The sequence below is a fragment of the Taudactylus pleione genome, unplaced genomic scaffold (genome assembly GCF_031769625.1).
Source record: "Taudactylus pleione unplaced genomic scaffold, aTauple2 ptg000602l, whole genome shotgun sequence".
Classification (NCBI taxonomy): Eukaryota; Metazoa; Chordata; class Amphibia; order Anura; family Myobatrachidae; genus Taudactylus; species Taudactylus pleione.
This window is the reverse complement of record NW_028285004.1, coordinates 6,724,838-6,752,279: the sequence shown is the minus strand read 5'-3', so window position 1 is coordinate 6,752,279 and position 27,442 is coordinate 6,724,838. Positions and strand designations below refer to the sequence as shown.

The 27,442-nt window shown below is 42.5% G+C and overlaps 1 protein-coding gene across 1 annotated transcript in view; it reads right to left on the bottom strand.

The window, feature by feature from the left end:
* HMCN1 (hemicentin 1) overlaps nt 1–27,442 on the bottom strand; it is a 563,772-nt gene that overhangs the window by 46,951 nt on the left and 489,379 nt on the right. Inside the window, exons 97-101 of the mRNA XM_088453882.1 lie at nt 14,062–14,183; nt 13,056–13,293; nt 8,551–8,610; nt 6,018–6,137; nt 2,921–3,055 (exon numbers count right to left, since the gene is read on the bottom strand). Coding sequence (XP_088310008.1) covers nt 2,921–3,055; nt 6,018–6,137; nt 8,551–8,610; nt 13,056–13,293; nt 14,062–14,183 — 675 coding nt within the window. The remainder of the gene's footprint in view (nt 1–2,920; nt 3,056–6,017; nt 6,138–8,550; nt 8,611–13,055; nt 13,294–14,061; nt 14,184–27,442) is intronic.

Sequence of the window (27,442 nt, the reverse complement as noted above, 5' to 3'; positions counted from 1 at the left end):
ATGTATGCATATAGGTGTTTATGTTCTATATTTTATTTTAATATCATAATAAATGTAGCTTATTAATTAAGTACAATTTCATTGGATCACCCCTTTTCTTAAACCTATATAAATGATAAATATAATTAATAGAATCTTAGGTACCTCTCACTTAAAGATACAGAATTCTCCATTATAATACTGGGGAAACATATTTATTATTTATCCCCAAGGTATTGCATTATATCCTAGGACCTTATTCATGCAGAGGAATAGATTTGCATAGATGCAATCCAATTGGCTAGGAACAACACACCCTTTGTTCATTACAAGTGTGTCATAATACTAAATAACCCACTGGAGGAAACACGGAGCCTGAGGTATGAATGTAAACTATCGTGTGATTGGCTCTGACCATCACGTGACTAGACAATGAAATTCGATTGGTCTGGTGATATTAATAAAGTATAAAGCAGTGCATGCAATCAGGTTTGCCTTGAAAAAGCACACAGAAAAACGCGCGTCGGCACGCCCGCTGTGTGTCTCCAATGTCCTGTTTATCTAATATGTTGTAATATGGGTTTATATGCAAGCAACTTAACTTCATGAGGGAACCTGTCATGAGTCAGGACGCCGCAGCATGAGAGAACTCAGTTACTGAGTCAATAGCTGTGATTTGCAACACTGTTGTATAATATGTATGTGTAATACCAGTACTACACAGGGAGGAGCATCAGTGTCCAACAGGGCACAGTAAATGAATAATATTTACACTGCTCTATCAATAACTTCTCATTCATGGAATAAACAGTAGTTGCCGGCAACATTGTTGCAAAACATGTATGTGTAACATTATCCTTGCAGCCAGAGTGAGACTGACTACAGTGGGGAAGAATACACATGACTATTAATAACAATCCAATAACAATTACTCTAATAATTTAAATTTAGAGGATGCAATCAACAATACATGTTGAATATTCAGCTATAATAAAATACTGGAGTGTATAGTAGCGAGAAGGAGCAGTAAAGCCCAATAGGGCACACTAACTAAATAATACTCAAACACTGCCTTCTCAATTAATGTATTAATGATATATACTGGAAATTCCTCCACAATAGAATATTATTTAACATATACTAGCGGAATGTAAACCACTACAAAGTGACAATCCCATGATGGATTATTAATATCTCTCAGTGCGTATCACAGATGTAGAGAATCAGTACACTATAGAATCATAGTATTCTGTATACTTCCTGACTCTTCCAATAAAGGTTTAATTAAGAACATATCACAGTGAATTATTAATTTCATCTACAGTTATATGTGTGATATTGCAGGGTAGGAAGGTGCCCCCTTCATTCCGATATTATTATATATTTTTTTTCACTATATGAATGAGAGGTCTATCACCACCTCTTTAATTTTTCTATTCCCTCATATAGTTTCTATTTCTATTCAAGAACACACCTTTGTATTATTGCTTGATTCCAATCCATTTCATAATAACAACAAAGACAAATTAAAAACTCGCTGTGTGTCTACTTTATTGATTAGATTTACTCAATAATTCTTTATTTAGAAATTCACGATATATCCACGTATATTTTCACTTAGTCACTTTCTTAACCTTTATTTCGCTGAACTAATATTACTCAATATATTGTTTTAATGTATACCTAATAAAGATTTATAATTTTATATAAATCTAATAATGTGCGCCACACAATAGGACAGAGTTCTTTCTTCTTTTTCTTCTCTTAGAAATTCAATACTTGTCTAAAATATCTGTCGAATGGCAGCACCCCCAGCCTGAATGTGATTCACAATACTGAATATGGGGTTCCTGTCATAACTATGGCCCTCATTCAGAGCCGGACGCTCTGAGCAGAGCGCTCGCTCTGAATGAGGGCCATCCTCCATAAAAATGGAGCGTCCTCCTGGACGCTCGTATAGCTGTGGGTCATCACCCACAGCTCATACGAGCGTGCAGGATGATGGTCGCGATGGTCTTGACCATCGCGACCATCGCCAGTGCGACCAGAAGCCTGTGGTCGGGGTTTTCGACCACAAGCCCTGGAGTGATTTTGGCTCTATCAGAGCCAAAATCACTCCCACTGACATCACTAGTGATGTCAGTGGGGCTGGCTTCTGACGGTAGGCGTTCCCTTGGGAACGCCTCCGTCTGGGAGGCACGCCCCCGGCATGCCCACCAAAGGGGGCGTGCTGTCAATCAACATCGACAGCACGCCCCCTTTGATCAGACACAACGAGCGAAGGAAAGTCCTTTGCTCGTCGCGTCTGGCGCATGCGCACGACGGAGCTCCCTCTATCGTGCGCATGCGCAGTGCACACCATTGACCCACTTGCGAGTGGACAGCCGCTTGCGAGTGGGTCTGAATGAGGCCCTATATGTGAAGTGTGCAGATGTACCTTTTCCTTTGTTTCTCTCACATCACTGAACAGACTGAAATACTTTTCCTCAGATATATAATTTTTACACGAGGACTTGGAATCTGGACAAAGTGTCTGACATTTTAATATGACCGCAACGTGTAGGTTTAAAAGCCTCTCAAACATTTCTGGGATTGGAAATTAATATTGTAAATTTCTAACAAATTCAAGATCACAGCTCTCACTTAAAAAGTTGCTAATCTTAATGAGCATTCTCACAGCAATACAGATTTATCAGGAGATGCTGATCATACCAAATACTATAATAACACTTTCACATGGACAATACTATGGTTATAAACTACATTATTGAGAATAACACATAAAAAGACTGGGAGGAAAAAATAAACATCCTCTATTCATTTGTTCTATAGGCATTTAAAAAGGAAAAAAAAAAGACTTGAGCAGTGAAGTCAATTGGCATCAGCTAAATAGAAAAGTTCCAAAATTCACTAGTGTAGGGAACATGCACAATGTAAGTACCTTGACAGTCCAGGCCATTCGTATCAGCTGTGAATCCAACTCCGCACTTCAGTAAACATGTATAAGAACCAATAGTGTTTTTACACTCTTGATTTTTACGACAGAAAGAATCTTCCAGCGTACACTCATCAATGTCTACAAAACATTACAATTGTATATAATAAGTAACTATTTATCTCACAAGGGCAGACAGCAATTAATTATTTATTGCATAAACATATATCAAATTTTTCTAGCAAATAAGGACAGGAAATTTAGGGATTGTACAAGTGCTTCTAATGCACCCATGCTATATTTAGCCAGAGTTACATTCTACATATGGAAAAAACAGTATTACTGACACTAAGGGGTACATTTTCTAAGAATCGAGTTTGGTTGAGATTGCAATTTCGCCTGTTTTTAGGCATGTTTTCCATCTCGCAAATTTACTAAAGGCAAACTCGGGCAGGTTTTTGTGTTGAGTTTGGTTCTCTCACCTGTTTTCTCGTCCGAGATTTAAATCTCGCCTTACCTCGCTTTCCGCAAACATCGGTACTTTTTACCATGTCAGAAATACAGTCCGCAAATTTACCAAGAATCGAGATTAGAATCTCGGGTGAGATTCCTGCAAACTCGCCAGAAAATTGAAGTTTTAAACACTCACCTCCTAATCAGCGGGTTTTGCAGAAAGATGCAGATTTTTTTTTTTGGAAAAAAATTACGTGAGGTCCCCCCAAAAAACACTAACCAGTCCCAGACTTGGCAGCCTGTCCTGGTCCCTAAAATTACGGGGTTCAAAATGAATACGGTACCCCCGTAAATTAGGTACCAGCACCAGGCAGGTGGGACAGGGCTAGTTTGAAATATAGGGACAAAAATTTTATGTAGGGGTACCCCTATATTTCAAACCAGCCCTGGACCCTTTCTAGTGGGAGGCCAATGCCACAGCCAGGGGAGCCCTTTCACCGGGCCCCCCAGCCGCAGCATCAGTCCTGACCGCTAGTCAGCCCAGGCCAGGGATCCCTGGGGAGTTGAGTACCTCTCCAATCAAGGGGTACCCCTCTCCAGGGCACCCCTGGCCTAGGCTGATAGCCCAGGGCTATCCCCGCCACCCCTGGGTGGTGGGTGGCGGGTTGATAGTGTCGGTGTTGTGTAAAATTAGATAAATCAACATTGTCTTTCCAGTTGAACCACCAGTGCCAGCAAGCCTCCCCCGCATGCTGGTACTCGGAGAACCACAAGTACCAGCATGCGGGGCATTAAGGCTCTGCTTGGACCTGTAGTTCACCTGTAAAGAAATGAGTAAAAAAAACACTACACACACCGTGAAATAAAAGTTTTATTACACACATACATACACACGCAGACTTACCTGCTGCCAAATGTTCGCGTCCACTTGTCAATGTAAAGCATCCGAGGGACAAACCTGAAGGAAAAAGCCATGACTCACCCTTATGTCCCGCAACGTTCTCCGCAGATATCCAATTCTGTGGGCGAAGACACTGTAACAGCATGTATCACCATACTGTAACAGTGTTGCTAATGATTTCAGTCTCCCGGCCGACAGTCAATTAGCGGCGGCTTCCATTAGTGGCCGCTTATTGGCTGGGACCCACGTGGAGGAGCCGCTCATTGGCTAAGTCCACGTGGGTCCCAGCCAATGAGCGGCCGCTAATGGAAGCCGCCGCTGATTGGCTGTCGGCCGGGAGACTGAAATCATTAGCAACACTGTTACAGTTTCTTTCAGGGATCCCTGGCCTGTGCTGACTAGTGGTCAGGACTGATGCTGCGGCTGGGGGCCCGGCGAAAGGGCTCCCCTGGCTGTGGCATCAGCCCCCCGCTAGAAAGGGTCCAGGGCTGGTTTGAAATATAGGGGTACCCCTACGCAAAATTTTTGCCCCTATATTTCATACCAGCCCTGTCCCACCTGCCTGGTGCTGGTACCTAATTTACAGGACCCTATTCATTTTGAACCCTGTAATTTTAAGGACCAGGACAGGCTGCCTAGTCCGGGGCTGGTAAGTGTTTTTTGGGGGGCCTCAGGTCATTTTTAATTAAAAATACACTTTTTTTAACAATTACAACATAAGCAGTCAGCACATATCTCACTGATATGTGCAGGCTGCTATCTCGGGCGAGATTTCCAGAGAGAGAAAACACTGCAATTTCGGGTGAGAAATCTCATCTTCACTTGTAACTCGGGAGAGAAATCTCGATTTGCTTCACCATCGGAAAACCGACTTTCACCTAAACTCGCTTCTTAGTAAATTTGCATAACCAAAAAAAAAACAACGCCCGAGTTTCGGCGATGCAAATCGAGATTTAAAAACAAAAAACTCGACCAAACGCGATTCTTAGTAAATTTACCCCTAAGATTAATAGTGATCAATATGAGGGATAAAATACACACACAACCTCAAAGAGTTAGGATTAAATGCAACTAGAAGGTACAGGTGAGTAGGGCCAATACCTCCCCCAGGGCATCCCACTCTGTGCAACAGTAGCGGCTGAACTGCCCCCCTTACATCCCTGTACATATTGCAAATGGCACATGTGGGTGAATTTACAAACAGATGCATGGAAAGCCCACAAAAGTACAAACCTACAGATGTAACATAAGGAAGTCAGCAGGGACTATGATTCCTTCAATAATACAATAGCAAATAGCAATTAGCAATATTACACTGGGAGAGATGGGGATGGATCAGACAATGAAAACTATTCATTTTATTCAGACATTTATTTTTATTTCAGATGTAAAATTAACTTGTTAGTAGTAGAAAGCCATTATTTTAAGTTTATTTCATGAGTCTACTATGGTTTCTATAACATAACAATGTCTAGTATTATTCCTGAGCTGCTTCTCAGTAATTTCATAGCATATTCACTTTGAATGAATATGGTACTTATTGTATCATTGGGTGGGTTTGGTCGGGTATGTTCAATGTTATTTCAATAATAAACTTTTGGGTAGAACTATAGAGAAACTTTTGGGGAGAAATATAGAGACGTATTGTAGCCATTTGTAATGATCATATATGTACTAACGGATGGTATCAGAATAGGCCCTTCATGTGTTTCTAGGTAAATGACAGTAGAACATCAAAGTGCTGCTTACCATGACAGGTCCTTCCATCTGTTGAGATCATGAGGCCTTTGGGACAAGAGCAGTAGTAACTTCCAATAGTATCGTGGCATGAATGTGAGCATGGGTTGTTTGTGGCACATTCATCATCATCTGGAAGTATTTCATAAATATGTGTTACACAGCCTACACAGATTACACCAGCTATTTATGGAAACCTTTAAGGGCAGAACCCTGGCACACACTGAAGGGAATAATTAATTGTAAAACTAAAACCAAGAACAAAATGTCCGAATTCTGATTTTGGCTGCACTTTAAATTTTCCATTATCTTAAAGCCAAAGTGTCTTCTGTGGCACTATCTATACAGAGCCTTCTAATACATGATTAGTCATTTCTAGGATGAGTTATTTTTCTAATTCCATGAGTGCTGTGGGAATCTGTTCACTGCTGAAAACATCACATATACTTATATCATATACTGTACAGATAGAACATTTCTAGCCAGTTAGATAATATACATAAGACAGTGTTAAGACAGCACTACTACTCTGGATGTCTGGAGTAGCTAAAGAAATTCCACAAGTTTCAAGATATCCATTCTATGGAATGTGTTATGTCCTCTTAGATACTGCAGACTATGCACTAAACCAAGAATAGCTGCTGGGTTGTTCCAAGAGCTGTTATTCCAGAGTAGGTTGACTAGAGAAATGTTTTCTCCATCTACAGGTCTCTACTACATCATTACCGCACAACAACAATGAGAGAACCTCCTCAACCACTGGGGGGTTTTCAATTATGCCTGCTAATTTAGAACAGAGGCATACAGTACAATAATCTTATTTTGAGATTCCACATCTACCACAGCTAAATTTGCTAAATAGATGATGATATTCCTTAGAGTACCAGTTTTGCACAATTGTACACATTGTAAATGCATCTCCAGTAATAGTTGCCCATTTAACAAATATGTTTAAGTAGACTAAAGTTTGTTGTCATGAACAAGGTCTACCATTCAGGGCTCGTTTCTCTTTGACCCAATCTAGGCAGTAGTTCACATTTTTAGTAACCTATCATGGCTGTTAATATTCCATTGCTTATTGTTTCTCCTTTTGGCATTAATACTGCTAAAGATATACCAATGACTTCTTGGGGCAGCACATTGCACCATTGCAGCAGAGTCAAAAAACCCCACCACCCAGATGAAGGGTATGAAGACTACTTGAACTGGATAGGATCAGTCAAGAGACAACAGTATAGACAACACCTTAGAGCAGGGGTTGACAATAAGCAGCCCTCCAGCTGTTGTTGAACTACAAATCCCAGCATGCATTGCAACAGTTTTAGTATGGCCAAATAGCAAAACTGTCGCAGGGCATGCTGGGATGTGTAGTTTTACAACATCTGGGAGGCCGCTTATTGCCCACCTCTACCTTAGAGCATGTCTGGCACACATGGTGCTTCAAATTTGTTGATATTAAGGAGCTGATGCTGAGTTGGGAGTAAAGCGAAAAAAAGTAAGTAACATTTCTGGAACAAATCATGTTGCAATGCATGGGGTGCAAATACATTTATTATTTTTGCATGCAGAGTAAAATGGCTGCTTTTGCATATAGCAAGGGGGGGGGGGGGGCTGCTTGTCCCCTGCTTTTGCATATAGCCGATACATATTAGACAGTTTATTTTACACTGCAATTTTGATTTGAGTTCGGACATGCTCCTCTGAAATCTAATTCTCTTTGCACATTTTCAATCTTCCCCACCTACAGTACAGGGCATCATGGTTTTACCAAAGTGCACAGTTACTTGCTCTGCCTTACTTCCTGTTGGAAAGAGTGCGCTCTGCCTCCCTCCAGTATCTGACAGCTAGGACTGAGCCAGCGCTCACTAGCGCCTGTCAGAGCTCAGTCAGGCAGCTCTGGCCTCTGACATGTGCTACTATACATGCGCAATGTCTTTGTGTGTCTTTACTCCCTGCTGTTACATGAGCATGGATGGACCCAAGAGACTCTCAATGTATAGAGCCACATAACTGGACTGCAAGTATATTATACCACTGTTATAATACAGGACATCACCGTTACCATCCGCCAGTATATTAGTCACTACTATGTCTGGTGCACTACAAGGCCCAGCCACACCCTGAGCTTCAGGATGCCTATATATATATATATATATATATATATATAATCTGCATACAGCTGTTACACCAATAAATCTAAGAACTGGTTAAGCTGTACCACATGTGGATTTACCACTATCAGTGCCAACAACTGCGTTACGTACTTAACTCCACATGCATCTTGGTCATGCGCATTATACCCTGGTGTAACTATTGTCTGGAGGATTACTGCTCCCAGTACAATCTATTTGCACATTGTAGTAACAGTTTACTCTGCTTTCTGGTCATACGAAGCCTACTGTCACCCCAATACTTTGCTAATGCTTCCAACGCAGAATCAGATCCTAAATCATGACAGAGTGTTCCAGTATTTTTTTATTTAAGAAAAATCATATGAAAGAAAATAATATTAATTTGACATTATGATATCATTTATTTTCTTTACCTGCACAGTAGATTCCTGAAACATCACTAAATCCAGAAGGACACTGACCATCCAGATCACCTTTGGGATAAAAAACAATGAACTGTAAAAATGAAACTAATGAAAAAGTTTGCCTAATTACAATCAGTTTACAGTTTACAATCTGCCGATCCAGACTGTAAACTGCTTCTTATTTACAGATAGAAGTTTGTCTGTGAATAGGAAGCAGTTTCCTGACCAGGATCATCAGCATCAGTAGACAGCGGACAGTAAGCAGGCTCTCCTGTCATCAGCACCAGCAGGAAAAGTGGGTGTGGTTGGAAGGGATTGGATGTCTCTGAGGGGCCTACTGGAGTCCAGACCAGCTCTACCTTCTGTCTTCACATGGCTTCCCAACCTCAGCTCTTCTTCTTCCCTTTCATTGGCCAGACCTTGAATGTGCACTGCATAACCCCTGAGGAGGCACTGGGGGTGGTTCAGAGATGGACGCAAGTAAAGCATTGGATGTGTCGCCAGCATGTCGGTATTAGTGACTGCGTCTAAAGACAAAAATTGCAGCCAAAACTGAAACTGCATCCACCTCTGAATCACATCCACTGTGTTCAGCTGCAGCGCGCTGTAATAGAGGAAATTTAAATGTTCCTCAGCAGTGTCTCTGGTTCACAATTGCCACGAGCGCTTTTGTAGTATATATGTGTATATAACATTTAATATGATGGCACAATATCAATACATGTTAAGGGGCATGTGGGAGGCCTGATAGCATGAGGGGAGATCTGTAGGCCATGTGGGGAAGTCCTAGGGGCGCGTGTCACATGTCAGTACGTGCTTTTTCTGGGCACCATGGATTCATGTTACACCTTGGGAGATGGAAGATAGAGGAGGAAGTTTCCTGTCTGTATTATTTGTACTTGGTTCCACCAGTTCTTATGGCAGTCTTGGTTATACGGCACTCTTATTTCTGATATATTTTCAATATATTTATATGGTAGTGCAGTGGTTCACAAACTGTGCACCATGGCACCCTGGGGTTGGTGACAAAAGTCCAGGAATGATGACGTTTTGTTTCTTTCTGAGTTCCGTTTTTTTGGAGGGAAAAATCCGAACTCGGCGTGCAAACTCGAACCTATCCGAGCCTGCACATCCCTAACCATAACTAAATTAGAAGTGCGGCCAATCTGGAGCAGTCTCTAATATAGACACAAAGGGATGAGAATCGCACCAGATTCGCATAAATTTACTGAGACCAACTAAACTCATTTGTCCTCCACTCTGTGGGCTGAATTAATGTATGTTGGTGGTGCTCCCCAAAGTCAAAGAAAGACTAATAGTAAATCAATAAAGAAAAAGAAAACTCCTTTATGGGGGCACTCCTTTGTATAATAATGAATATTGTTAAAAATTAACTTTTATTACTATACTATTAAAAAGATATACTTAACAGACAGACATACACAAAACACATATTCAACCCTAATTAAGGGAACAAATCTATATTGAAATAAAATAGCCTATATAGAATTAATTAAATTATTAGGCATCTTATTATAAGTAAAGAGATCTCTCAGTGCGTTTTAATTGACCACAAGCATAATAGCAATAATGTATACAATAGCGCCACACAAAAAACAGCAAAAATAAAGCTGGAATCAATGATAATTGTCTCTCATGAATCAATAAATTAGGAATAGGATATACATATCATTCAATCGCATTAACCATATGTATCAGAGATTGCGATTCATCTGACAACGGGATTATAGCTATCTCAAGTCAGACTTCAGAACAAAATATGCATATTGATACACACGTGTGTTAACACATATAGAGAGTAGGGATGTGCAGGCTCGGATAGGTTCGAGTTTGCACGTGGAGTTCGGATTTTTCCCTCCAAAAAAACGGAACTCAGAACGAGGCAAAACGTCATCTTACATGGACGAACATCATCATTCCTGGACAAAAGTCCAGGAATGATGATGTTCGTCCATGTAAGATGACGTTTTGCCTCGTTCTGAGTTCCGTTTTTTTGGAGGGAAAAATCCGAACTCCACGTGCAAACTCGAACCTATCCGAGCCTGCACATCCCTAATAGAGAGTCACCTATTTAGACAAATGACATAACTGTCTTAATTATGTCCTGAATATAAGACCAAAGCTATTCCAAATCCATCTATATGGTCTTGATTGAGAAACAGACTGCTATACCTTACTTCAGTATTGCATATGTAAAGTATCGCCCATTCGATCATAGGACATTAAGAATCTCAAAATGGTCCAAAGAATGTTTAGTTGGAAACAACAACTATTTCCTTAGTACAACATATTATTTAATTAGTATATTGTCAATACAACACTTGCGTATATGATATAAATAAATGATCTAAGCGATAGCAATACCAATTCATGCACATAGTGTTGGATATGTACATATGCACACATGTTGTTTTATGTGTGGTTTAGCTTATAATGAATCTCAGTTTCCAACTAAACATTGTTTGGACATTTTTGAGATTCTTAATGTCCTATGATCGAATGGGCGATATTTTACATATGCAATACTGAAGTATTAATTGACTTGTTTCTTCTTATGTATCAAAGGCAGAGAGTTACTACTTAAGGTATAGCAGGCAGTCTCTAATATGCTGTTAGCGTGTAGCCGTAAACACAAAGAAGTCCCTTAGTGACTTTACCACCAATTCTGTTTGTTTTTTCTTTAAAGATGTCACTCTGATGCTTTACTGTACTATCATGGTCCTTGCTAATCATTTGTTTCTTTATTGTTTTTTATTTTCAACTTCATGATGCCTCATACACAGGAAATTATTTAAAATAATTCAAATGGCATTTTTTTTCCAATATCTGTGTATGAGTTCTAAGAACAAAACAGAGTAGGTTCACTGTAATTGTTATACTCAAACACAATATAATTCCAGGTAACTCCGTTACTCATTTACTATGTCTTATGTTACCAATACATTCAACTAGAATAGGTATTTATTTATGGAATTAAAACAAACCATGAATGAATCAGTTTAATTAACAAATATATGTGTAGTATAAGTGAGTTTGTTACTTAGCATTTCAAATATGTGGATGGTAATCCATGATAATACTCACCATTAAATCTATACATGTGTACTATGTTTCATATTGTCTTGAGTTGTCATGTACAACCACTGTAGCAACAATAATTCTATAATGATCCTTCTCAATCTCACAATGGCAATTTACCTCCAATCAGGATGCCGACGCTGGAATGCCAACCAGCGGCAAGAACACCGGCACCAGAATCCCGACATCAATTGAGATGCTGGCTCCGGAATTAAAAAAGCCAGCATCTTGATTATAAGTATAGCGGGCCGAGTTAGCTGTTAGCCGCAGGTGGGCGGTAGGGTTAGGGTTAGGCTGCAGGAGGGGGGAGGTTAGAGTTAGGCACCACCAGGGGAGGGGTTAGGCATTAACTGGGAGGGTTAGGGTGCGGGGTAGGGAGGGTTTGGATGCAGGAAGAGAGGGTTAGCATTATGAGGTGAAGGGGGAGAGTTAGGGTACTTACCTAATTCCTGTCAGGATTCTTAGCATCGGGATTGCCACTGTCAGTCTTTTGACAGCTGGCATCCCGGCTACCGGTCTCCCATACCCAACCCTGGCCTTTGACCTCTCCTCCTTCAAATTCTCCACTCCATTGGCTCCATGACGCTGCACTTTTATGGTTCTACCTCTCCAACTGCTCCTTCTCTATTTCCATACCTACCTCTACCTCCCATCTTTTCCCACTTCCAGTCGGCATCCCCCAAGACTCTGCCCTCGAATCCCTCTACAACTCAACCTTTGGCTCATCAACTTATTTGGCCCCCAATATCACCATTATGCCAATAACACCTAAATCTACCTCTCCTCTACTGTGTAACTTGATGCATGTCAGCCATTTCCTCTTTAGTGACCCACTGCTTCTTAAAACTCAACCTCTCCCTGCTAAGACCCCTCTTCCTTCCCATCTTCCTCTAAGTTGACAATACCTTTTCTTTATTCCCCAAGTCTGATTTCTCATTCTTTACTCTCCCCTTTCTTTCTATCCTCACATTCAGTACCTCTCTCAATCCTGTAATTTCGATTTTACAACATTTCCTGGATCTGACCCTTTCACACCATGAAAGACACTAAAGACAAAGTTGATGCCCTTATCTTTCACCTTCACCACTGTAATCTACTCACTGGCCTATTTATCTACCATCTCACCATTCTTTAAACTATCCTTATCATTTGTTCTTAAGCAGGAGTATCTCAAATGGCCTGGACCTCACACCTGGAGCAGTTTATGTTCACAAGCTGTGTAGCAGCAAACAGATTACTTGCTAGAACAGACATTGATAAGCAGAGTGGAGGTTAGCACTGAGAGGCGGAAACTTGTATGTATCATTCACAACATTTAGTATGATTCCCAAAGACATTCATGTGCTATAACTGAATATTGTGATGATGACCTTCTTCTTGCCTTTTAATTGAATAATATCCTTTGTTATCCATACCTTTGGATATGGTAGCACGCATCTGAATGCCAAGAGTTTCTTCTAGTGGATTGTAATCTGCTTCTACAGAAGACACATATAACGTCTCCAACATGAAAGGCATTTTGCCATGGCTGGGAGCATAACTGATAGTGTGATTCCAGGCATATGGTACACTCACTCCATCCAAGTAGAACATTCTTGTTGAGTATGCATAAAGTTCACCAAGACCTGTTTGGACATAATCCTCTGTGTAATCCTAAAAGAAATATGTAAAGTACATGTATGTAAATGAAATGACCTTCAACGTTTTAAGTGCACTCTCAAAACCTGCAACTTCCCCATCTGATATTACTCCACCTGCATGTTCTAACAGCTTAAGTCCCATGCTCACTCCAGTCCCACTAGCTGCTATTGTGTCATTAATGTCCTCTTCCTCTTGAAAAGTGGTTCCCAAACTTTTTTGAATCACGGCTCCCTAGTGCATCAGAATTGTTTTCATAGCACCCCTAAGCCAAAGTTTGTTATTGAGAAATTCCGAAAAAAATGTAGTGAAGTAGTAAAGTGAAGTACAGTAAATTGTGCTTACCTGTCATCCTTAGGTTCATTTATGTAGTGGGTGACAGGTTTGCGCTTCTGTTTGTCCACATATTTATATTACATTGTAAATAATTTAATTTGGTGCTGGACTACCAACCTGAGGCACCCCTGCAAGTGTCCTGAGGCATCCCAGGGTGCCATGGCGCACAGTTTGGGAACCACTGCTCTAGACTATAAACTTTGATGAGCTGTGTCCTCTGTCTCACGTCTGCATCTCCTTCGCCAACCTTGTCTGTACTTGCTCTCCTACGTGCAATTGTATTTTAAATAATGTGTAACTCTGACTATCTGGGAGGCACTATGGAGTCTTGTGGTGCTTTATAAACATGCAATGATTATAATTACTCCAATAAGGTATGTCTGATGAATATTCTGAAAAAAAATATTTGAAAATGATAAATTACTACTTTAACTGTTTTCCTTTTACCTTTATCTTGATGTCGACAGAGGACTGGAGTTGCAGAACATATCCTTTCACCACTGTATCCAGTAGAATGGCGCCATCAGCATCAAGACCTCGTGCAATGTGAGTTATTTGCATGATTTCTCCTATAGGTTTATGCAAGAGAGATATACTTTATTGTTTTCATTCATTGCTTTTATTTGTCTTTGCATAGTTTCATAGTAACAAAATACATTATTTTTTCTATGTATCAACAATGCTAAGTAGGCACAATGCTCAAATACTATCTTGGGGGGCAGTGCTGGCATACTGTCTGGGAGCCAGAGGCGGATTGGGATTGAAAACCAGCCGGGGAAATTTCTGAAAGCAGCCCTAATGGGGGCGAGTTTGTAGAGGAGGGGGAGGTCTGTGGGGAGGGGGGCGGGACACTCCTCATCAAGCCCTGATTCTGAGTCGGAGGCATTCGCTGCCTTCCTTATGTCTATTGCTGAGGCTGAGTTTGGGACTTTAAGATAATGAAGCTACAAAGCCCTTCCCTAGTGTACATCCGTGCACCTGAATGTGTGAGGACTGAGATGCCCACTTTCAAAGTGTACAGACGATGCAATCATGCTTTGTGTATCTTTATACACCACCCTCAGTCACACCATTGAATCTTGCAAAAGCCCTATGCTAGAAAAGTAAAAAAAAACTGGCATATCAGGGGCAAACAAGCCCGTTAGTAGAAAGCGTGCCCAGATGATATCGGAAACTGGTTCCTGGTTTGAAAACGGAGTCACGGTGCTTTCTACTAACTAGATTGTTTTCCCTTCATATGCCAGTTTTTAACCTTTCTGATGTACGTTTGATGATTCCTAAGTAAATAATTGTGCATTTAACATACTACACTATATGTGCCCCATTTCTTTTTGTCTTTGAGATTTAAGACGGAGTGCATTTCACATGCAAAGAATTAAATTAAACATCCGAGCCAGTTAATGTTTGACTACGGGCTATGGAAGGTTAATATTTTAGTTAGTAGGCAGTATTATGGGATGCGTGAGTGGGGTCAGCCTATAAGAGGGATGCTAGGGGGTGGGCTTTCAGGGACATTTCACGGAGATTGCTGTAGCAGCCATTTTAGGACATCTTCCTTTCGGTTTGTTTCCCACCTTCTCTCCCAGTTTTTTAAGTTTATTATTGGTGTCAGCTTTGGCATTTGGCGGGAAAGAACGGTTGCAGTTGCCATCTGCCTATGGAGCTTCAAGTGCTCTCCCTCTCCAATACATGGCTTAGGCTGATTCTTTCCTACTGGGGTCAGCGGTACCATCGCTCCAGGGAAGCTCATGTTGGAGGGAGGTGAATACCTTGAGCACGGTAATGGGCTGGCTGGTCGCCTCCCAGTTGATTATCAAAGTTCTGAGAAGCCTTCTAGTTGCACAGCATGGCCACTGATTCTAAGACACAGGTGCCATGTTCATTGTGTATGGAATTGCAGGCTGAGACACGCCCCGAAAAACAACTGTGACATGCGTTTTTACTGGCACTCCCTGTTACCTCCCTCAAAAGGTCTCTGCCTGTCAATCAATTCGCGATTAAGTCCTCACTACAACTGTTGTTGCTAATGAATTGCTGCGTGTGTGCAGTACGATTGTGATGCTTGCCAAGTGTCACTTCTGTTTGATGCGGTCAGAACAGCAGTGCCAGCCACACCTTACCTTCAGTGTTGCTGCTGGAGCCATAAGAAGTGACTCATGGAGCTGAGCAAAGGCCCATGGGAGGAGCTGTTGGTGCTAGGCATGCACAGCAGCTCCCCCTCGGCCATTTCACTCATACTAAACAATGAGTTGGAACTAGCGACTGATGGGCCCAGGAGCAAAAATATGCTTGGTCCCCTCTCCCCTGTGCAAAAGACACTTAGGGCCTGAAATGCACGCAAATTTCTTTGTGATTGAGAATATGTACACAGAGGAGATGTCACAGAAGGGGATTTGTATTCGTCTCTAAAATGCCTGGGGGCTTTACAGCTGCATATGAATTTGTAGTCTGAGACACGTCCCCTGCGTTTTGCTCGCCACCCCCATTAACTCCCACAAATACTTCCTGTTTGTAAATTATTTTGCATCTAAGGGCCGTATTCAATTAGCCACGAAAAGTGCAGTTTGGAGAAAAGTATTCTCCGATTTGCACTTTTTACCTGTTTTCAAAGCATCTCCATATTCAATTCCCCAGAGTTTTTCGCCTAGGCAAAATCACCATGGGCAAAAACAGGCGAAAATGTTTCTCCAGCAAGAGGCAGGAGAAAAGAAGTGCAAAATCCATATTCTGGGGTACAAATGTGGGGCCTTGGTTCAGAACCCTTTGGACATCGCCCAAATACTAATAGGGCAAAAAATTAACTTAATTCACACCAGAAAAGACATGTAATTTTTGGGGCAAACATGAAAAAAGTGTTGGAAAATGGGAAAAAAAGTGGGGGGCCTGGAACTTTGGGGGGCTATATGGTTGGGACAGGTGTTTTTGGGATTGCACATGGCTGCAGCAAATATGTTTTTGCTACTTTTTTAAATCTTCATTTTAGAGACATCAAAATATACTACATGTAGTACCCATTTTCATGTACCCCAAATTTAACCTCAGTACTTATTTTTCAGAAAAAACATTGCTTTCTATCATTTCTCCACACATATGCAAATATGCATATAACAGCCCTTTGCAACAAAATAACTTCACTAATTACTTTTATTAGGGCTACTACTATTATTCTATATTGATACCCTGAGACTCACGGGGGGATTTAGGGTTAGGCACCCCCCCTGGGAGGGTTAGGCTAGGGAAGGGGAGATAGGGTCAGGCACCCCCGGGGGGGGGTTAGGGATAGGCACCCCCCGGGAGGGTTTGGTTTAGGGTGCGGGGAGGTAGGGGGGTTAGGTTTAGGCACACCTGGGGGGAGGTTAGGGTGAGGCACTAAGGGGGGAGATTAGGGATAGGCATCCCTAAGGGAGGTTTAGGGTTAGGGGGCAAAAGGTTTAGCAATAACCTACTTACCTTCCCTGTCGGGATCTTCAGCTAACGTCTGGCGGTATAACATACGCACAGCACCCTTCATAATACCACTCAGTAGACACAATACCCCCATAATACCACTGAGTACACACAGCACCCACCACATAATACCACTCAGTACACACAGTACACTTCACCGTAATACCCTTCAGTGCCCCGATTTTACACTCCAGTATAAACAGCCCCCTTCTCTCCCCCATATTACCCCTAAGTACACACAACACCCCCATATTACATTCCAGAAACACAGCCCACACCTCCTCCAAAGTACACACAGCATGCACATATTACAGTCCAGTATACACAGCCTCTTCCCATATCACCCCCCCAGTACATACAACACCCAATATTACAGTCCAGTATACACAGCCCCCTCCCCATATTACCCCCCAGTACATACAACACCCAATAATACAGTCCAATATACACAGCCCCCTCCCCATATCACCCCCAGTACACACAGCACCCACATATTATAGTCCAGTATACTCAGACCCCCATATCACCCAAAGTACACACAGTACCCAATATTGTAGTCCAGTACACACAGCCCCCCTCCCCCATATTACCCCCCAGTACACAGAACACCCACATGTTACAGCCCAGTATACACAATCCCCCAATCATCACCTAGTACACACATCACCTCTATATTACAGTCCAGGATTCTCAGCTGCCCTCCCCATATTACTCCAAAGTACATACAGCACCCCCTGGTACCTGGATTACTTGCTTCTGACTGTAAATAGCAGCTGCAGGGAGTCAAGACAGTGTGTTGAGGACCCAGGGAGGCAGCACAGGCAGTCCAGTGACTCACATGTGGAGCAGGAAGAAGAGGGGCCAGCCCCTGTGCATGTGAAGGTGCCGTGACGTGAGTTATTTGCTTTAGTTTATGGGTGGAAGTATGGCACAGCTGTCAGCAGTTAAGCTGCACCACTGATTATTCTGCCCCTGCCTAGTGCTACTATGAGTTTTTGCACATGCTGCCCGATAGCAGATATGCTCCGATCGCGATTAGTGTGAATGGGCCCGTGGAACGGAAAGGGGTTGTGAAGGGAGGGGGAGAGAGAGGGAGGTGGGGATGAGATCAGCCCTGACCGGCCCAGGGGGAAATGTCCCGACTTCCCGGTGGCCCAATCCGCCCCTGCTGGGGGGCAGAGTATTTTGTCATTCTGTCTGGGAGGCAAGTGCTTGCATAATGTCTGGGGTAGACCTAGCACATGCCTTCTATTTAGCGCCAACATGCAAGCATTATTTCGGTCTGCACAGTTGACATTATTTGGCAATAAAGTATTACATTATCACAGTGGTACAGTACTGACATACTCAGTGGGGACAGTGTTCTCTCATACAAAGTATTGCCATGTTCTCTGCTTACATGTACTCCAGGGGCACAGTGCTGGTGTTGTGAATGGAGCATCATCCTGTCATAATCACTGTGGAGAGTTCCATCATAATCAATGTTTTATATTGTGTATGAGATCGTCTAAACCTTTGGATCAGAATCCAGTAATTTCCTCCATGGAAGAGTTAAAATGTGTAATGTCACTGTCACTTTGCTAGTGTAACTGTAGTCACATCATGTATCAGTGTAGAATTAGTTTTTTCTATATTTGCGTCAGTGTATGGCTGGGATATCCTAACCATGCCTGAGATATGGTTAACAAAACTGTTATTGTGAAAAAAGGTGCCGGTACTGACCTAAAGTTACAAGTTGATGCAAGATTTATAGTAGATCCAGGGGCATATTAATAGAGAAAGGGGCCCATGTGCAGTCACCATCCGGGCCCCCTCCTCTCTAACCGGCAGAGCATTAGTGAGCACTAGTAGCCTTGTGCTGTGCCAGTGTCTATTGTACATGTGTAGGGCTCCGGGGAAATGCTGCGCATGATTTGTGCAGCACTGTCGTTGCTGACGCAGGACCCCTAGAGCAGTAAGTGTTGAAGAAATGGGTGCAGAGTGTGCGGTGTGGTCCCCTGGACCAAGGGGCCTCTGATTCCATTATAGATATGCCACTGAGTAGATCCCATACTCTGGACAAGCCTTCAGACGCTTATTTTACACATTTGTGAAATCATCAAGGCTCTGATACTGTGTACCACCAGAAAGAAAAGAACTGCTTGTACTTCATATAGCTGAATTTCTTTTTTTTCATTGCGTAAGTCTTTTATTAAATGTAACAAACTGTTACAAGTCGCGGTCACGACTTGACCCTTTCTGACGGCTTTCCCAGGCAGGATGGGGTTACTCCTTTTGTTCCTGTTGCTAGGCGATTGGCAAGCCTCAGGAAGTGCTTCAGCCTATTTATACTCACTGAACTATTGCACCTGTGCCGACTATAGCGTGTCTGTGGATTTCATCAGCTTAGCTGCATAGGCAGTTTCTGTTCTCTCCATGATATTGCTTCCATTCGGCTTCCCAGCCAACACCAAGCAGCTCCCGGGCTGCCATCATCCTCCAAATGGCCTCCTAGCCGCATCTAGCAGCTCCCATGCTGCCAACGTTCACCATACGGCTTCCTAGCCGCACCAAGTAGCTCCCATGCTACCACCAATCTCCAAACAGCTTACTAGCCACATCTAGCAGCTCCCGTGTTGCCAACGTTCACCATACGGCTTCCTAGCCGCATCAAGTAGCTCCCATGCTACCACCATTCTTCATCATCGGCACCATCGCTGCAACATCAGCACACTTGCTGCACCATCGGCTCTCAAAGTCATTATCATACCCTAGACTGTTTATCTACGGCTATTGTTGCACCATTGGCACCATTGCCGCAACATCGGCACAGTTGCCGCACCGTTGGCTCTCAAAGCAATTTTCATACTCTAGACTGTTTATCTATGGCTATTGTCGCAACATTGGCACCATCGCCGCAACATCGGCATAATTACTTCACCTTCGCCACGCTTGCCACACCATCTGTGTCATTGCCATATCAATTGCAATTACCAACTCATCAGAACCATTACCTGTATCAGCTCTAGCTGTACACTTCATCTCTTGAATTCCCTTGTACCTCCGTGTGAGCCTGTACTAGCCCGAGTGTAAGTCCAGACGGCTGCCTAAGTACCGGTGAACGTATCATAGTTCTAAGGGAACAACAGGTGGTTGTTATTGGTGAAGATCTCGCTAGCCGGGTTCTAGGGGTCTCACATGGAGCAGGCAGTGGGATTCATAACACAAACAGAGAAAAGACAGTTACAATCCACGATCAATAAGGCAAAGTAGCCTTGCATGTAGTGAATCGTATTACAATAACTCCACATGAACAATCAGGCACTAGATATGCAAATTATTTCCATACATAAGTCTGCTCCTATAACATAATACATACATAAAGATACAGTCAGGTGCATAAATATTGGGACATTGACATAATTTTCATATTTTGGCCTCTATTCACCACCACAATGGCTTTGAAATGAAACAAACAAGATGTGCTTTAACTGCAGACTCTCAGATTTAATTTGAGGGTAATTACATCCAGATCAGGTGAACGGTGTAGGAATTACAATGGTTTCTATATGTGCCTCCCACTTTTTAAGGGGCCAAAAGTAATGGGACAAACTAAACAATCATAAATCTAACTTTCACTTTTTAATACTTTGTTGCAAATCCTTTGCAGCCAATTACAGCCTAAAGTTTGGAATGCATAGACATCACCAGACGCTGGGTTTCATCCCTGGTGATGCTCTGCCAGGCCTTTACTGCAAATTTCTTCAGTTCCTGCTTGTCCTTGGGGCATTTTCCCTTCAGTTTTGTCTTCATCAAGTGAAATGCATGCTCAATCGGATTCAGGTCAGGGGATTGACTTGGCCATTGTATAACATTCCACTTTTTAGCCTTAAAAAACTCTTTGGTTGCTTTTGCAGTATGCTTCGAGTCATTGTCCATCTGCAGTGTGAAGCGCCGTCCAATGAGTTCTGAAGCATTTGACTGAATATGAGCATATAATATTGCCCCAAACACTTCAGAATTAATTCTGCTGCTTTTGTCAGCAGTCACATCATCAATAAATACAAGGGAACCAGTTCCATTGGCAGCCATACATGCCCACGCCATGACACTACCACCACCATGCTTATCTGATGAGGTGGTATGTTTTGGATCATGAGCAGTTCCTTTCCTTCTCCATATTCTTCTCTTCCCATCACTCTGATACAAGTTGATCTTTGTCTCATCTGTCCATAGGATGTTGTTCCAGAACTGTAATTGCTTTTTTAGATGTTGTTTGGCAAACTCTAATCTGGTCTTCCTGTTTTTGAGGCTCACCAATGGTATACATCTTGTGGTGAACCCTCTATTGTGAAGTCTTCTCTTGATTGTTGACTTTGACACATATACATCTACCACCTGGAGAGTGTTTTTGATTTGGCCAACTGTTGTGAAAGGGTTTTTCTTCACCAGGGAAATAATTCTTCTGTCATCCACTACAGTTGTTTTCCATGGTTTTCTGTGGTCTTTTGGTGTTGCTGAGCTCTCCGGTGCATTCTTTATTTTTAAGAATGTTCCAAACAGTTGATTTGGCCACACCTAATGCTTTTGCTATCTCTCTGATGGGTTTGTTTTGATTTTTCAGCCTAATGATGGCTTGCTTCACTGATAGTGACAGCTCTTTGGATCTCATATTGAGAGTCGACAGCAACTTATTCCAAATGCAAATTTCACACCTAGAATCAACTCCAGACCTTTTACCTGCTTAATTGATAATGAAATAACAAGGGAATAGCCCACACCTGTCCATAAAATAGCTTTTGAGTTGATAGTCTCATTACTTTTGGCCCCTTAAAAAGTGGGAGGCTCATATAGAAACCGTAGTAATTCCTATACCGTTCACCTGATTTGGATGTAATTACCCTCAAATTAAATCTGAATGTCTGCAGTTAAAGCACATCTTGTTTGTTTCATTTCAAAGCCATTGTGGTGGTGAATAGAGGCCAAAATATGAAAATTCTGTCAATGTCCCAATATTTATGCACCTGACTGTATATATCATCATGTACATAACTACAAAAATATCAGTATTAGCAGTAATTCACTAATAAATAATAATAATAAAAAAAATATATATATATATATATATCACACATCCAAAATAAAATTAATATTGACGAAATGCACAGCACAAAGCCATAAATCAACACTTTTAACACATACACATACAGTATCTTTAAGATAAAGAGAGCATTCAATGGCTATATATAGCCAAGTATGACCCATATTCCATCTATGAGCCTTAAGATACGTCATAAAATCTGTATTGAAGCCACCTATGCCAGACATTTTCAAATTTAGGCTCAAACTTATGTGAAATATACATATACTGTATTTTTCATGTGACACAGTGGAATTAACAAGCGATTTCCAAGATTTAAAATCAGGTCCTGTAGATGCCAGCCATCATCTAGCTATAATAACCTTCAGAGCCGTAACTAGACTTTTGGTTGACCTGTGCCAGAGAAAGCATTGCCCTCCCCCCTCCCTTTTTTATATAGGGACATAAGATAGTGGACCTGAAAAAAGGCCATGGCCTCCTGGAGAAGGGCCAGGGAAAAAATAGGGGAGGCCAGGAGATGCTGGGGATAAAAGAAGAGGAAGCTACAAGTGAGAATGATAATAAACAGGTACATTTACAGGCCCAAACAGCGCCCCCTGCCCTGCGGTGCCCTGTGCCCTGATAACCGTTGCTAAATTACAAAGATTGACAACATATTGAAAGGTATATTTATCTAAAACATCAGGAGGGTATTATCCCAAAGACACATACACTGGGAGTTAATAGAGAAATAGGGATACCCATACCAACTATGACTTGAATAACTCTACTCCAGAATACACCCACCATAGAGCATTCCCATATCAGAAGCCAGAAGGTACCTCTAGTTATCACACATTTTGGCCCTCCCAGCATATTTCATAAACTTCACAGGCGTGAGAGAAGTCCTATGTAAAATGAATAACTGTATTTGCTGGAACCTGATTAAAGCAGTAGAGCACCGTGGAGATTCCGTAGCAAGGTTCCAGGATTCATCACTTATAGGACCCACATCAGCCACCCTTCGCTCCCGAAGGCCAGGGAGATCAGAACAATGATGACAAAAGAAAAGAGTATACACTAGATATAGGACCTGATTCAGAGCCGGACGCTCTGACCAGAGCTCTCGCTCTGAATCAGGGCCCTCCTTCCTGAAAATGGAGCAGCCTCTTGGACGCACGCATAGCTGAGGGTGACCACCCACAGCTTATGCGAGCGTCCATGACGATGGTCGCGATGGTCAAGACCGTCGCGACTAACGGGCTTGCGACGAGACCCTGCGGTAGGGTCTCGCTGCCGCAAGCCCAGGAGTGATTTTGGCTCTATCAGAGCCAAAATCACACCCACTGACATCACTAGTGACATCACTAGTGATGTCAGTGGGGCCGGACCCAGACGGTAGGCGTTCCCATGGGAATGCCTCCGTCTGGCAACCACGCCCCCGGCACGCCCACTAAAGGGGGCGTGCTGTCAGTCACCATCGACAGCACGCCCCCTTTAGTGCGAGACCCATAATGACGGCTTGGCCGTCGTTATTCGGGTCTCGTGCATGTGCACGACGGAGCTCCCTCCGTCGTGTGCATGCGCATTTGGGTACCATCGACCCGCTTGCGAGCATCCTGCGCTCGTGAGCGGGTCTGAATGAGACCCATAGTTCTATGCGAGCCCAAGGACAGCAATAACTTTTTAACAGGAGAATCAGTTATGATCTGGGGAGATTTGGAAAATTGGGTAGACAAGGCATAACGTAACTGAATATATTGGTAAAAATAAGATGTTGGTAGATGAAATTCGTCTCTCAAAGAGTGAAGGCCTTAAGAACACCAGATATAGCTGATTTTCTAACAAGAACTAAGAATTCAAACGCAAACTTTCTTATTCAATCATGCAAGCATGGACTGACAATGCGCTAAGTTACTATTTACATTGCCTTTTATACTTTCCTTGTTGCTGGGCAGATTAGCTACACATCCTAACCCATAATTAGCCCCTTCATACAATATATCAAGTAGGCCTTAACCTTAGTTCTAGGCTATAGCTCTTCAGTTCTAGAACATATAATTTTACATAAACTAGTGCAGAGAAAAGATTGTGGGCATAAACGGTATACCAAGTCCCACAGAAAAGAGACAATAAGTATAATTTATTTTCGCCGCATATCACGACAATAATTTATTAATTATAGAGGTAATGTATCAGTGAAGGGTTCTGTTATGAGCCGGTCCCTGTGTAGTCTTAACAGTAAAGTGATCTCATATGCAAGCACTTTATGTAAGCACTTTACTTCCGGATTTGGACCATGAAGAGCTATTGCCACTTGTGGTTCTCCAAGTGTCATTATGCCCTGACAGACTGCAGACGTGCAATTAAAAAGAACATTATTAATTATAATATTTCATAATTTATTAACTCCAAGCCCACTGTCCTGGGGTTTGGGTAATAACCCAGGGCTGGTTATCCTTAAGGGGGGTTCCCATTTTTGGGGGGACTGCACATCCCTAGGGATTCCAGCCCTGGGCTGACCAGTGAAGGGTTAATTGACAGTATAGCAGGGAGACCCAATGCCAACTTCCCTGCTAGAGTGTCACCAGGCCTGGCAGGTTCAGCCTTGTGCTGGTTAGTGAAAACCGTTGGAACCCCACACTGCCTCCCCCTCTGACTTTTTCACTACTAGCCTAAGCTTAAAAAAAGTAGATCTGGTAATAAGATTGTAGGGGACCCCCACTTTATTTTTAAAAAGTTACTTTCGTTTCTACTTTTTACATAATACAGGTCTGCATTATCTCACTGATCTGTTACATAACACAAAAATAAATAATGTAACTGTTGGGTGCACACAATTAAAACATACCTGTTAACATCTAAAATTCAATCAACTCCATATAATTTACCAGTTTTTTTTTATTAAAAAATATAGAAAAAGTGAGAAAATAAATATTAAATTCTAAATATTAAAATATTACCAAAAGCTGTGTGTTTTTAATTTGTCTTTTTAACAATTCAAAAATATCATAGACTCTGCACTTCATCATTCATATATGTGGGGTAAGTATTTAGTGTTTGTTCATATGTCGTTTTAAATTAAACACAGATACAGTATGATATTCAAATTATGGCCCTCATTCAGAGCCGTACGCTCTGAGCAGAGCGCACGCTCTGAATGAGGGCCGGGCTCCATTTTCATGGAGCGTCCTCCTGGACGCTCGTATAGCTGTGGGTCACCACCCACAGGCTATACGAGCGTGCATTGTGATGGTCGCGATGGTCGAGGCCATCGCGACCATCGAATTTGCGAGCCGGAGCCTGCGGTTGAGGTTTTCAACCGCAAGCTCCGGAGTGATTTTGGCTATATCAGAGCCAAAATCACTCCCACTGACATCACTAGTGATGTCAGTGGGCCGGCTTCTGACGGGAGGCGTTCCCGTGGGAACGCCCCCGTCAGGGAGGCACGCCCCCGGCACGCCCACCAAAGGGGGCGTGCTGTCAATCAACATTGACAGCACGCCCCCTTTGATCGGACACAACGAGCGAAGGACTTTCCTTCGCTCGTCGCGTCTGGCGCATGCGCACGACGGAGCTCCCTCCGTCGTGCGCATGCTCAGTCCATAACATCGACCCACTTGCGAGCGGACAGCCGCTCGCGAGTGGGTCTGAATCAGGCCCTATGGGCCTGATTCAGAGCCGTTCGCTATTTGCGGTCGTTCGTTCAAAAACAAGGGGTGGCTATTCAAATGTTCAGTTCGCAAACTGCAGTCTGTTCACACCTCTAAAAGTCTGAATGAGCGAGCAAAACATACGCTCGTTTATTTGTTAAAAACGCCCCCTGGCCGCACGCACCATACGTCATGTCCGCTATTTATTAGATTAATCGAGTACATCGACCAGCGTATGAACTGCTCGCTATTCTTGTGGTTGGTTTTTGCTACCACAATCTTGCGAGCAGTTCTGGCTATAAAATAACCCAGTGACGTGGTCAATGACGCTGCTGTATTAATTATGCACACCCATAAAACGCCCGTTTTGACCTTTAAGCACGCCTGCGTTCGGATCTCCACTCCCCATTTTCAAGCACCTTCCCCTGTTACCACCCACATACGCCTCATTCTGTCACTCAAAATAGCAGGCATTCGCTATATTGCGAGCACATGAATTTCATCCGCACTGACTGGTTCGCGCATGCGTATAACGATCCGTACGCATGCGCAGATGTGCGAACATCGCTCGGAACGAGCGTACTGCCGCTAGCGAGTGGCTCTGAATGAGGGCCTATGTCCTCTATTGATCTCTCAAATATTTTAGATACTATTTAAAGATAGGATTTCCCCTCCTCAGTTTAAATTATTAAATTTTGTTTTATTGAGGACAGAGTTATCCTATCTTTTGAGATCAATGCGTGAAATGAACAAACACTGTTATGGTGCATACACACGGTCAGATTTTGTATCAGATCTGAACGATAACGATTTTAAAAATCATTCATATCTGAAAGAAAATCTGACATGTGGGCCTGCAATGATGAACGATGCGCATTCCCGCATATCAGATAATGATATCTGACATAGTCTGTGTTTGCAGTCAGATTTTGACGATTTCATTAATTTTAATACTGTCTGAAATCATCCAAATCGTTGGTAAAAATCGTTCAATCGTTCATTGTTCATCTGACAGATCTGACCGTGTGTATTAGTCCCTATGACAGTTAAGGAGCATACACACTAGATGATATGCTCCCTGAGTAATATCGTCTAGGGTGTCCCCGGCAGGCTATGCTCAATGTCGTTCATGACATTGAGCACACACGCTGAATGATATCATTAATGATATCATTCAGCGACGGGCTCTCTCACTCATTCCCAACATGCAGCAACCTGACAATATCGTCAGGTTGGCCTGCATGTTTACCAGATGAACGATAAAGACGAACGACCTGCTGGAAAGCGCATTGTTGGTCGTCCGGCAGTATCGTTCATTGTTTAGGTGAAAAAATGGACGATAAAGTGAACGACTGAACGATAACGATATCGTTATATGCCGCACCCTTGGATATATACATATATATATATTGAAATAATCACTGAGTGGTATCCTATGAGATGAGTGGGGTCTCTTACAGTACTGCAGCACAGATCCCTGTAAGTTAGCCAGGTCACCCACTACTATCACCAGCTGCTGGCACTGACCTCTCTCTGCCCCTGCCTGGCAGCTCCACCCAACCACTTACCCAGCACAAGGTTAATTCTGGGACATACCAAGTAGATCCCATGCATGAGACGCACATTCCCACTAAGCATGATGGTGCAAGGTTACCGCATACTGGGGGGA